The sequence below is a fragment of the Amblyomma mixtum genome, chromosome 3 (assembly GCF_055824585.1).
Source record: "Amblyomma mixtum isolate Tamu chromosome 3, ASM5582458v1, whole genome shotgun sequence".
NCBI lineage: Eukaryota > Metazoa > Arthropoda > Arachnida > Ixodida > Ixodidae > Amblyomma > Amblyomma mixtum.
The window spans coordinates 247,858,846-247,872,904 of record NC_143014.1 but is presented as its reverse complement, the minus strand read 5'-3'; the positions used below and the strand labels follow the sequence as shown (position 1 = coordinate 247,872,904).

The window sequence follows — 14,059 nt, the reverse complement described above, 5'->3', positions numbered from 1 at the left end:
CCGTTAAGCTCTCTATGTGCTAACCGGGACAGAAGTCTAGAGAGTGCATGAGCGAGAACCAAAGCCAATACCTCTGCTATTAGCCAATGGCTCGTGATCAAGTGCGTGGAGGTGAATGCGGATTAATGCACTCTAATATGGTGTAGTAAATTGAGGTGGGCGTTGGCAAACATTGCTCCTATGCGCCTATATAGCCTTTCGCGTGTCCTGTAGTTTTTTGTCCCCGATATTACGTCTCAGCGGATTAATGTGTGTTGAAATTGTTCTGCCTCATGTTACATTAGTCTGCAGCCCCAATACCACCGTTTCTATCTAAGAGTACGCACGAGGTATCATCGCGGCAGTTGATCTGCCGCGCCACCTTTCGTGAGCCTAGCTCCTCGTCTCACAAACCTAACAGAATTTCAAAAGAAAACATTCCACAGAGGTCTGTCGTTTTCTACCGCTGGCATCGGGAAGCCAGCTTCTCCCCTGTCACAATTTTCTTCCTGTGCTGTTCATCTCTATAAGTGTGACCGTCTAAAAATCTTATCTCCTCGTATACTGGCCAAAACCGCTACTCCATTAGCGACCAAATTCATCAACGGAATTGCCCGATGGATTCTTTATGCGGCCGAAGCTGTGTCTCATCGCGATACATGCGGAAAACGATTAAAGGGTTGTCGTGTAGGGTGTCCCGTGCCTTTAACTGTTCGGCAGAGCGTGTGGTCATGTTTTTTTTATATATTCCCGCGTCGTAAGTGCATCTCCCAGGGGTTTTTTTATCTAAGCAGGTTTTTGGTGGGATATTTTACAGAAATATTAACACGATAGCGTTAAAGACCAAGTTACGGAGAAAATCTGGCGCTGGCGTTGTCGACGTTGTCATCGTCAGCGTTGTAAGCGAAAAATAGGGTGGCGTAGGGCCGCCAGGTGGCAGCCCGCCGGAGAAGCAACCTATGTGGGCCCCCTAGGTCACGTGATCTTGTGGCGTCATCACAACCTGACCACCGGATTGTGAGCAAACTGACCACCGTAGCAGGTGGCTTTTAAATTCATGATTGACCGTGAGAGGTTGTTCGGAAAGGGCGACTTGGGTCGCAGAAGCCCCATCAGGTTCAGCGCCTGCGACCCCAAGGCAATGACGCATCCCTTAACCGCTGCACAATAGCGGAAGACTGGTGTGTGGACTCTTGGGATCCTGTGACTGCAAAGCTGAGGATCACCAATTCCGCATATATAGGGGTGAAGTCTTTAACGTTAATTAAGGCGGTGATTTGGGCGAGTTAGTAATGATTCACAGTGAATAGAGCGCGCGAAAACGAGACGAACGAAAGAAGACACAACACAAGCGCTGACTCGGCACTGATTTTTATTCGAAGAAAACGTCCGCTCAAATGCTTTCCTATCCAGAATAGCACCAAAAGTAAAGGAAGACAACCAAAACTACTGATTATACATGACGGCGGCAAGACACACACAATAACGCCGTGGTGCATGTGCGTGAGACAGTCAGACGTCTTTTCCAGATAAATAAGAGAACTCTTTATCATTGAGAGCAATAGAAGGATCGCTGATGTACCCGCCACTGTTATCGTTAATTTGAAATGCCTCTATAATTTCACGTGTTAACCTGTCTTTATGTTTGGCGAGGATGACTATGTTAGAGAAAAGAGCTGTGCATGCACCTTTCTTCCAATGACGGGCAAGATTCGATGAAGAATAATAGGAGCGGTAATTGTAATGTTCACTCAAACGAACATTTATGCATCACCCCGTCTGGCCTTCGTAAACCGCTCCGCAAGTACAAGGTATCCTGTACGCCACCCCCCCCCCCCCCCCCCCACTGCATGATACAAAGCGACTCTGATGGACACCACCCGGCAACCACCCATCTTTCTCTTTCTTGTGTTTGTTCCCTTTGCTTTTATCTCCACTTGCCTGCACACACAGCGAAGTTTGCTCGGTGCTGAAAACGCAGCGTCAACGTTGTATCTTCCCGCAACATTCCTTAACCCATGCGCTACACAATTAGGTCGACCAAGTCTCTCTTGAATTACAAGTCGGGTCATCCAAAACTGGTAAAAAAAGGGCATTATTCTCTCGCGCCTTATATCTGCCATTTCCAAGCCTTGTGAAGATAGGATTAATGAGAGTGCGATGTGTCAGGCTGCCCGATTAAGGTCAAGCGGTTACGCCTTCCATTAGACTTTTCGGGCACGTGATAAACTTCTTGATTGGGTGAAGAAAGGTGATAAGCCGAAACGTGAAAGAAATAAGTTTGTGGTAGTGCCGTGCACTCATGGTGTAGCGCATAGGTTAAAGAATGCTTAGGGAAGATACAACGTTGACGTTGTGTTTTCAGCACCAAGCAAACTTCACCGTGCGTGCAGGCAAGTGGAGGTAAAAGCGAAGGGAACAAACACAAAAAAGAAAAAGATGGGTGGTTGCCAGATCAACCATCAGGGTCGCTTTCTATCATGTAGTGTGGGGGTGGTGTACACGATACCTTGCACTTGCGCAGCGATTTACATAGGCCAGACGGGGCGATGCATAAATGTTCGGTAGAGCGACCAATACAATTGCCGCTCCAATGATTCTTCATGGAATCTTGCCCGTCATTGGAAGAAAGGTACATGCACTCCTCTTTCTAACACCGTCATCCTCGCCAAACATAAAGACAGGTTAACACATGAAATTATTGAGGCATTTTAAATAACCAATAACAGTGGCGGGTGCATCAGCAATCCTTCTGTTGCTCTCAATGATAAAGAGTTCTCGTACTTATCCGGAAACGACATCTGACTGTCTCAGCCGCATGCACCACGGCGTTGTTGTGTGTGTCTTGTCACCGTCATGAATGATCAGTAGTATTGGTTGTCTTCCTTTATTTTTGGTTCTATTCTGGATAGGAAAGCATTTAAGCGAACGTTTTCTTCGAACAAAAATCAGTTGCGAGTCAGCCCTTGTGTTGTGTCTTTCTTCGTTCGTCTCGTTTTCCAGCGTTGTTTTCACTATGAAATCGTTACCGCTATCGCGTCATATCCTTAAATAGCAGCTCAATTGTCCCCTGTAATTTTTTGTTCTCAAATGGTACAGAGTGAGCTTCACAGCTGACCATTTAAAAATATTAAACGCTAGCAAACAATATAGCTTAGTACTTGCCAATATTTGCATCAGTCACTTCCTGCAGTGAGTCTCGACGCGCAGGGAATTTATCTGTTCTATCATTAGTACAAAGCAGCGAGCTTCTTAAAAATGAAGAACGACAAGATGTATATGCAGCCAAATTAACAGGAGTGGAGTTGGACGCCTTCCGGCTGAAAGGATGAAATTACAACCCCCGTAATGCGAATGATCACCGCTAGCTTGTAGAAATAATGCTTTTACATGCTTTACAAAGTATGACGCAGCAAGAACCGAGATCCACAGTTGTGCATACACCGGCGGCGAATTTGAACGTTGGCACTCTGGCTGTTCTTGTGAGTCTCGATTTCTGCTGCTTCATTCTTCGCAAGGCATGTCTCACCGACTTCCCAAACTTGTTGGCTTTTCGAATTGTTGCATCGGTTCTTAGTGCTGCTGCCACGGACGACTGGGGGATGACAGAATAGCAACCAGCGCTTTATGGTGTGATGTGTTGGCACCCACTTGCGCGTCTTGTCCTGTAGCGTCCCGAGAGCGTCCATCCTGCATACGACCCGCCGCATGTTAGTAGCTCTAGCCTCCCGCATACTTGCAGCGTTTAGAGCACAAAGATCTGACTCGGCTGCATACATGGCCCTCCAGCAACGCGACTGATGAGCCACATTGCTGCTGACGGCTTCATCATAACTGCGGCTGCTGCTAATGCGAACGAGCGCAGCGTGCCGCATGCCTTGCAGTCAGTTCAGGTAAAGTGATTTAAATTCACATATCGTCTTGAGCTGTGCTGTCTTGATAACGGTGTCGTTATTGATAACAAGGATGCCGTCTTGATAACGAAGAAGTTAGCGTAAAGCGTGCGGCACCGGCTTTTTACGTGGATTGGTGGCCTGATCGCGAATGCTTTTTGGCCACGAACGCGAAAAACACTACCATGCATTTGCCGAGAAATTTGTCGTAACAATTAGCGCTGTAAAAACGAATCAACTTTTTCGCAGATATTTCACCAACAGACGTGCGACCTGTGAGAAATGAGACAATGGCAGCGGGATGTCATTCCCGTAATTGCGCAGCTTTCCCCAATCTAATAGGCAGCAATCTAATATTTAATATCATAGGACAAATAAATCAATAAATAAATATAATAAAGTTTGTTTTTCAAGCCGAAAAACCATAAGATCAGGCGAAATATATATGGAGTTATTTGGTGAAAAATACATAGTCCACACATGCGCGACCGGTCTTGAAACCCACCCGCTTTCAATTGTTGTTCTGCCTGGTCCACCGTTTTCTCGCGAGTAAGAACATGGAGCTGTCTACCGTCTGTGCGCCGTAGCTTTACTGTGGTCTGTGAAACCTACAGAATTCGTTCTAAATGAATTTTTTTCCATCATAAAAACCCGCGTCGTAAGCCTGACAGCGCCACCTCTTGAGAAGAGCCGCGCTCACCGACGGAAAAGTCCCCACCAGGACAGCTTTCGCAGCCTCTGCGGCAGCGCGCTGGTCGACAACACGGTCTAGAACATGAATCGATTGTTTTTCTGCGACAGGTCACCTTCTGCCATCCGGCCTGTCGTATTACCATTTCCGTCTCGCGTCTAGCGCGTGCATGTTTCGCACGCCCTCCCCGAGAAAACCGAGCCATAGGTATGCCGCGCGGACGTCATCCATAGTTATCCGGTCTCTCGATGGTGGATTCCAGCCGCTCTCCTATTGGCTGCCGCTCAGCCTCGACATGTTGCTGCCCGAGAAGACGCGCCAATCAGAGACTCGCAGCCCGAAGAGAGAGTGACGCGTAGGCGTAGCAATAAGCCACGTGGGGCGTATTCTATCGGGCCAACGCCCCAACGATGCTTGGTGCCTGCTGCGAAGGGACGCCAAAGATGCTGCGAAGCATTCAACTGCTCGCTGCCGATCGGTTGTTCGCCACTGGCTTTAAGCGAAATTTACACTAAACTTTCCTCTAATAAGGGAGTAATTACTCATTGGCATCCACCCGAGCGCAGCCATACGGCTACAAAGGAAAGCTATCTTTCCTTTGTAGCCGTATGGCTGCGCTCGGGTGGATGCCAATTAGTAATTACTCCCTTATTAGAAATCTACTCCACCTTGGGGGATTCCCCTAAAACATTTGACCTAAACTTTCCTCTTTGCCCTTCTTCTGAAGCAGACCACTGTGGGTCCGCCGGAATTGTCCGATTTTTTTTACCCGCTGGCGTTTCTAATTTTGAGAGGGCGAAATTTTTGAAAAGTTGACATATTTTAACACTAGCGTGGCACCTCGAAACTTTATGTAAGAAATACTATTTACAGCATTTTTTATTTTTTATACGAAAATACCAGCGAACAGCCCCGTTACAACCAGCCCATACTATCAGTTTCGTCAGGCTACACTCAACCGGACACCTTTCTAAGGCGCTTTCTGACGTGATTGTTGCATTGTTATGGTCCTGAGCTACCTCGGCATTACGTCGTGAGGCCGCGTGCGCAGTACTAAATGGGTGTCTTTCTTTGGGCTTTGGAGGGATGGGTCGCAGGATTGTGGCGTACCCGCTCAAGCCCTCCGGTGGAGTAGATTACCAGTTCAACAATCAAGAATCACGTTAAGTTAAAACGTGATAATTTAAATCGAGCTGCAGAGAGCAGCAATGCTTGAGAGTACGGTGTCGAACCGGAACCAATGCAGAAACCGGAACGGAACCCGTATTTTTGTCCGGAAGCGGAACCGAAATGAACCTTCTGTATTTCGTCTTCTGGGAACCGAACCCGACCTGGAATGATTCTGAGGAACCGTTGCGAACAGGTTCAGTGCACGGTTCAGACTAACTTTTGGCACAACACATCATAATTTTTTTGACAGAAACAATAAGAGGCCTTTAGACACAACTTCATCCATCGAGAGCTGCACTAGGGAATCTAAAAATCACGCCCTATGTACTAAATGTCTAAAGTGAGAGAAAAGAGTGCCGTATATGAAATGAACTGCACAGCTCCATAATGCGAATTTGTTACGCCGAAAACATTTTGCACAAGACTGATGAGAAGCCTTCAGTTTATTAGTCTCCCTCATTCATCGACGTGCTGAAAATTTTAACTGAATTGTTAAAACGGGACGAACTTAGAAGCACCACTTTTGAGTAGGTCTCCTTGCACGGTGCCGTATACCATCCATGTGTGAAGTTTTTAGGTGCAATAATCGAGCTCTGTTGCGGAATATATACCTTCGAAGGCATTCATATTCACAGACAGCAGCCGCAAAGTAAAGGCTGTATCAATCTATCACGGCAGTTTTTTTTACGGAATTGGAAGATTGTCTGTTGCAGGTGGTGGAAATAAACATAGAATTATTGGCGAGCTTGGGTCAGTAATAGAGGCAGTAAGGAAACAAATGAACGGCAGCACTCTTCCCGCATTATTGTCCCAACATCAACATACCTGGCGGGATGGGGAATTTAGTTTACCAACCGAGGATTTAGCGGGTCAATACTTTTGAAGCTCTTCTTGTGAAGTTAAGTTGAATGACGCCTTTGGGAGCTAGTGTCTCGCAATGAACCTCAACCAGGTGCCACATCTAACATTTTTATTTTCAAATCCACTGCGCCCCAAAGGACGCGTTGATCTCCCTCGACTTTTACTAAAGTGTCATGAAGGACGACAGCCGAATGGTCGAAAAGAGAATGCATATCCGCAGTGTAGGCAGCGCGGTGGATCGAGTCCGCAGTGACAACTCTACTTCAGGGGCTATCTTTAGGGGCTAAAACTGGATTGCCAAACGAGGGTGGGTGTCTGTTCCTGTCACGTCTAACGGCTGGTAAAACGTTGAGAAATTCAGTGACAGGTTTTCCTCCACGAAGACGGGAATAACTTTCCGGAAGCCGGGCAGGGATTAGGCAGCCTAGTGGCCACAATAGCGCCAACTGCAACAGCCACTGCTGAAGTTTTGAAGAAGCTCGTACAATGACTACAAAATTAGCGCAGAGAGAAAGGGGTGACGATATGCTAACGAAACTCATGCAAGGCTATTTCGGCAGAATCTCGCTGCAACTTCTCATACAAGTGTCTTGGAATCCTGAAATGCAATTTTCTGCGTCGCAGTTTATCTAGATCATCGATAGCGCGTCGATTTGTAATTCTTGACGCGCTGTAATTTTTTTCCTCACTTTCTAAGGACGACAATGGCATCAATAAATGAAATGTTACTAAGGTTTTCCACTGTTACTTGCGTCCCAATTTTTCCCACTCCAAGAGGCCAGAATACCACTTGGAACCACGCGATTAGTATCAGTGGCGAGAATTCATTACCCTTCCTTATCTGTATTTTGTAACTTTTCCTGTGCAGGACTACCATTGCTTTTTCGTCGTTTAGATAGAGACAAACTCCAATAACGTTATTGCAACGAAGATTTTTCTAGCCACATTACATGTTTTTTTGACGCCCTGATTGCGCAGATTACCGATGTTGTTATGGAATGAAATCAATTAGTCATGAAATGCTTTCAATTGAGCTCCCCTTTCTAATGAACAAAGGCAGGCATCACCCTGGAGTCGTAGTGAACCAGAAGCAGGACGTGAAGAACTGATCCGAAACATTCCGAAACTTTCCTTCTGAATGGTATCCGTCAGCAAAACGCATTAAAGTACTGCAAAACGCATTAAAGTCACTGACAGCTGTCGCTGTGCTCGAGCCTGTATTTTGCTAATTGCTAAAACCTGCAGACTTTGTGGCAACTTGAGCTAGCACAACGATCGCAACAGGCAACTGGCCGGCGCTGGTCATGTGATGGCCCGTGACTTCATTCCTGTCATAAGGCAACTAATAAGGGAGTAATTACTCATTGACATCCGCCCAAGCGCAGCCATACGGCTACAAAGGAAAGCTATACAGCTTTCTCAGAAACTTCGCAGTCAAAGAAAAATTTGTCCTGGTTCAGGGTTCGAACCTGGAACCACCGCTTCGCCAAAGCAGTCGCTCTAGCAATTGAGCTAACCGGGACGGCAAGCTTACGAGGTCTGTTAGAAAAGTATCCGACTTTATCTTGTTTTTTGCGAACACCTGATGGATATGAGTCAAGCGCGCTTGCATCAGGCGACCTTGAGCCTTCATGCGCATGCATGAATTTTTTCCCGCCTGCCGATAGCGTCAGTCGGTAGGAAGCAGCGGTTGAGTGAGGCAGTGTGCAGTGCCCTCGTCGGTTTTTTATTGCAAGGAAAATGGCGGAGTGAAAGGAGCAGCGCTGCTGCAACAAATTTTGCCATAAACTTGGCGACAGCCGAGTGGAAACCATTCGAAATATTCAGACGGCTTTCGGTGAAGATGCTATGAGCAACACACAGTTTAAGCAGTGTTACAATTGTTTTAAAGATGGCCGCACATCGGTGGAGAACGAGCCACGCTCCAATCAGCCATCAACATGCCAAAATGACCAGGTCATTGCCGAACTGAACGCTATGGTGATGCGGGACTGTCGCGTGACTATCCGAGAAATTGAGGAAGAGGTGGATATGAGCAATTTCTCCGCACATTCCATTATCACCGAAGATTTGGCCATGGAGAGAGTTGCGGCGAAATTCGTGCCGAAGCTGCTCACGGTGGAGCAAAAGCAGCTTCGTGTTGAAGTCTCACAGGACATGCTGGATTCCGCAAACAGTGACCCCGACTTCATCAACATCATAATCACCAGTGACGAGTCTTGGGTGTACAGGTACGACCCGGAAACCAGATCCCAGTCGTCAGAGTGGAAGCATTCCACGTCACCAAGACTTAAGAAGGCCCGCCAATTGCGCAGCAATGTGAAAGTGATGCTGACTGCTTCCTTTGACACCCTCTGTGTGGCAGACCACGAGTACGCACTCTACAGGGTCAAACAATGGCCAAAGAGTACTACAGGGATGTCCTCCGTTGCTTACGTGATGCTGTGCGGCGCAAGAACCCGGAGCTGAGGTCAACAGGAAATTGGCGCACCCATCGCGCCAATGCTCCTGCACATTCCTCGCACTCGAATCAGTTTTTGGTAAAAAATCAGACTCCTGTAGTTCAACAGACTCCTTACTGTCTTGATATGGCCCCTGCGATTTCTGGCTGGTTCCCAAAATCAAAAGGCCATTGAAAGGAGCGCCATTTCAGACAAGGAAGAACATTATGGCTGCAACGACAGCTGAGCTAAACTCCATTCCGAAAAGGGCCTTTTCGGAATACTTCCCAAAATGGCAGCACCGCTGGGAGAAGTGCGTGGAGTCCCAAGTAGACTACTTTAAAGATGACTAGGTTTGCAACGCTCCAGTTATGCAAGTTTTTTTTTCAACGGCCAAAGGTCGGATACTTTTCTAACAGACCTCGTATGGCAGGGCGAGAGCGAATTGATCAATAGCTCGAAGTGGGAATAGTCCCGGACCCCGGACCAGGACGAAAGGATGAATGAGAAAGCTGTATAGCTTTCCTTTGTAGCCGTATGGCGGCGCTTGGGTGGATGTCAATAAGTAATTACTCCCTTATTACAAGTCTACTCCACCTTGGGGGATTCCCCTAAACATTTGACCAACACTGTTCCCATTTCGAGTTATTGATCAATTCGCTCTCGCCCTACCATAAGCTTGCCGACCCGGTTAGCTCAATTGGTACAGCGACTTCTCTGGTGAAGCGGTGGTTCCGGGTTCGAACCCCGGACCAGGACGAATTTTTCTTTAACTGCGAACGAAGTTTCTGAGAAAGCTGTATAGCTTTCCTTTGTAGCCGTATGGCTGCGCTTGGGTAGATGTCAATGAGTAATTGCTCCCTTATTACAAATCTACTCCACCTTGGGGGATTCCCCTAAACATTTGACCAAGGCAACTAATATCTGGTCACGTGCATTGAAGCTGTGAATCATCCGAGGTATGCACGAATAGCGTCTTTAGCTGAAAAAAAAAATTAATGTACCCTATTTCTGAACAGGCGATCGAGCGATCGCAAGCGAAAAACAGAAGCTTCGTTTGCCGCCAGTCTTGAACACTCTGCCACCTCCGTAGCCACTCGTCGTGCTTGTTCTAACTGGTTGCTCATTGGTCTGTGTATTCTCTACTTTCGCCTTTTTCAGGTTTCAACTGTTCTTTCCGCGAAGTGGGCGTTTTCTAATGACACTGAAGAGCGGGCGATCCTTGCAGCGAGTAAACAGCCGTAGCAGCGATAGACACTGAGTGCGCTAGCAAATATTTAAAAAAAATATACATAAAAAATTCGGTTACACGCGTCTTTCCGTAAAGCCCCGAAAGTGGTGAAGAAAACCGAGCATACTGTCCAGCTAAGAAAAGATGTGGAAAGTCGTGGTGTCGCGAAAGCAGCAAGAGGATTCACACGCTGCTTAGTTCGCACTACATAAGCAGGCAGAGGAAGGCCATGCTCTCCAGGTCAAGTACCTGGCCACCAAATTTGGGCAGCTTCCACTGCCTAGGATCCTCCCTAGATGCGCTACGTTATCCGTGCAGTCCATTTCGTGTTTACATCTGCTGGATGGGCTGCAATTATTTATAGAATCTAAGAAATCTATGTAAGAGACTGCTCATATTTTGGTCATTTATTTTCAACTGATTGATGATGAGAAAGTGATCCATTACGGAGTGTCTTTTTCCGAACTCCAGCTGTTTGGTTGGTTGGAGGCTGAGGTTTCTCTGATTCTTTTAGCAATTACCTTCGCACAAGCCTTGTTAGGAATGCCACTCGATAGCTTCGGTCAATAGATTTTTTTTGTTTTTTAAGCCCCATCCTTCTAATGAAATGGTACGGTTTCAGCAAACTTGTATGTATTCCGCACGCTTGAGGTCACGTGGCATTCATACTCAGGGTTGCAATTTTTTTTTTAACGATGCCTCCTCCGTCCCTGTCCTGTAAATCTGCGGAAATGTTTGTGCATCTCTGTTGTCTGAGCTGCTTTGTTTTCAAGCACGCGGAAGAAATTTATGGCTTTATCGAATTCCAATCTCTTGTTTCACATTACTCTGTATCCCTTTACAGGTAAATATAGCTATATCGTATCTTCTGTACATGTTATTAAATGAGTGCAATGAAATCCTTGGCTTACTGAAAGACCTATAGCTCGCGTGACGAGGTTTCCGAAACAGTGAATTAGGATGTAGGCCTACATACACATCCCTATAGTTTTCCGTTTCATATTGCCCCTCTTGAGATAGAGCTCTGGCGTATAAATAGACTTTTTGTTCCGGTGGTTAGGGGAATCCCCCCAGGATGGATAAGATTAGCAATAAGGGACAAATAACATATTAGCATACGCCCATGGACAGTCATAAGGCTACAGTGGAAAGCTACACAGCTCACCCAGAAACATAGTATCTTTTTTTTTCTTTTAATTACGAAGTTTCTGATGAAGCTCTATAGCTTTTGTTTTGTTGCAGTATGTCAGCGCTTAAGTAGATGGGAATGTGTGATTACTCCCTTATTATAAATAGTTGTGTTTTCGTTATTTGCTCCTAGTTTTCGCAAATTCTCGTTCGAACTCTCGGAAGCTTAGATTATAAAATATTGAACGTATATACCAAATCTTCTCAATACCCTAATTTTGCTGTATTTCTGGATAAGTGTATTAATGCTGATCCACACACAAACGGAACTGTGGCAAATAACCTATCAATTTCGCGATATTACCAACTCCTGACCTTGCTCAAAGGAAAGGTATCTCTCGCTGGTTGCGTAGAGAAAAAGGACACTTCTGGAGTGGGTCGTGCTGTTTTGCTGTTGCAGCTTTTAATTCCCGCCTTACATGATTGTTCAATAGCGCGATACATGTCTTAAATATCCTGACGTGGCTGCTTTCGTATGCCGTTTTTCCACGAATATAAGGTGCGGTATGCAAGTATACTAAAAAAATAAAATAATAAAATATTGATAGAGTTTCGAATACACAATTATAAAAGTACGCCAAGAAATGTTTTACTTTACTTGAATGTGCGACACTCACCTTATATTATTGCCATTTACCTCGGCAGGAGATTCAAATGGGTCCATTGGAAACATATCGTATAAATATAGCTTTCTGTGTATTGGTTTGCATACAGACGTCACAAATAAATCCGCATTCACAATTTCCTTCGTCCCGAACCCATCTGAACCCGTTTGACCCTGGTTCAAACCGCTTCGAACCGGTTCGAACCGGAGCTGAGTGTTGCTCTGGAGCTGAACCCGGAACTGAACCCTAAAAGCGTGAACCCGAACTGGAAACGAACCAGAAAAAATTCCAGTTCGACAGTCTGCATTACAGCGCATTTCGAATGGCGCTGAACTCGCACTGAGTACATAGAGCCAGCTTTGAGAGAAGCTGTGAAAGCTGCGGCTCGGAAGAGGAGAAAGGAAGCAAGTTAGAGAACCTTACACTGCGCAGGCTTCACAGAGAGAGGAATGGAAGCGGATGCTAAACCCATCTCTTTTCCAATTTGGAAAACGAAGGCGTCGGAGAAGTGCGAAAGCAAAAGGCAGCATTCTTCACATGAGAGACGCTCCTCTGGAAACAGAATGATGTACCAATGAAAGGCGTACAGAGGGATCTTTAATCGTATGATCTATAATCTAAGAGCTCTGAGGCCTGGGGTCGTTCCGCGTAACGGTTCAGTATTTCCCACCATTACCATCGGGGATAGAAGACTTAGAATAAGGCGTTGGTGATGTCGAGAGGGTGAGAGTGACCGAGAGCGTCCTCTCAATTGAACTTTTTGTCTTCTTTCACTATGCGGATGGATATAAATTGAGGTTTATAACCCGTTTTCGAAGTCCGAAATGTCTAAGTTTTGCCTGGAGCCTTTTATGGTCAGGGACTGCATTGTCGCCAAATGAGCACAAATCCTGCAGACTTTGGAGCTTATACAAAGGCGTCTGGGCTTCGTATTTGCACCGATCACTAGCACGAAAGTCCCTGCCATAGGAACAGCATGATATGAGCCTGGCATGCGATTCTGCTCTTTCTCTATGGGGGAAGATTTTGTGTTGTTAGACAGCGTCACTTGACGCTTCGTTGCGCGCCACCCAGTCACCTCCAGACGCCTCAGCCGCCCAGCACTGCCGAGAAAAGAGAACCGGCGACGGCGCGTCGTCTTTCACACCATATGCCCTGACTGCTGCCTCTGCTGTTCGGCATATCTTTTGTTCTCAGGACCGTGTGAGCATGACGTGGCGCTTACCTATGCACAAGGCGGATTGCAGCCAGAGGGATGAGCAGTACGCAGACCGGGCGACAAGGTGCCGACATCATTTATCCAATGGCATCAAGGTAAGCTCATAAAGTTGTATCGTATAGAGCTAAAATCAGAGGGTGGCCTAGTACGTAGAGCGGCGGTTGCGATTACATGCAAAAAAAAATACTCCTCATTAGCCCGTGTAGGCAGCTCCAGTAATTTCTAAACTGAAATCTAAAATGTCTCTTGGTTATTAGTCGTCCACAGGAAAACTATTTAGAACAATGATACAAGTGCGGCTTTCGTTCGTACTGATGAAATAACCATAGGTGGGGTGGGGATGATGTGTTCGCTTTCACACTGGCGTTACCTGAACATGCATCAATCTTTCGCGCCCTGCTCGGATGTTGTTATTTAGAATTATCGCGATAAACAATTTGTTCTGTGAAATGTCTAGTCACGGGCCTCATACGGCTTCCAATATACACATACCGGGGGTTTCAGGGAACACTTTAAAAAATTTTCAAAATTAGGTTTTTTGTGTAAATATATGGCTTTTGCCGCTTGCTATCACCTGCTTTGGCGAACAGAAGAAAACTGGCGGATCTTCTTAAGTAGCAAGCTGGTTAACTAATTGAGTTTTTAACAAGCAAAGTTAGGCGCCTAGTAGCAATAAGATACTTGTAGCTGGTCGTTTGTAATAGCCGAATCAGTTTTTAGAATTTCGAAAACGCGGTTAGACTTTGTGCAGTAGCTCGACAAAATTTGGCTTTTTCGACTC

At 46.1% G+C, this 14,059-nt stretch overlaps 1 protein-coding gene across 1 annotated transcript in view; it reads left to right on the top strand.

Annotated features, from left to right (window-relative positions):
* Positions 1-14,059, top strand: part of LOC149354280 (uncharacterized) — a 289,860-nt gene that overhangs the window by 248,847 nt on the left and 26,954 nt on the right. The window contains exon 2 of the mRNA XM_089577480.1: positions 13,257-13,373. Within this exon, the coding sequence (XP_089433606.1) occupies positions 13,257-13,373 (117 nt within the window). The remainder of the gene's footprint in view (positions 1-13,256; positions 13,374-14,059) is intronic.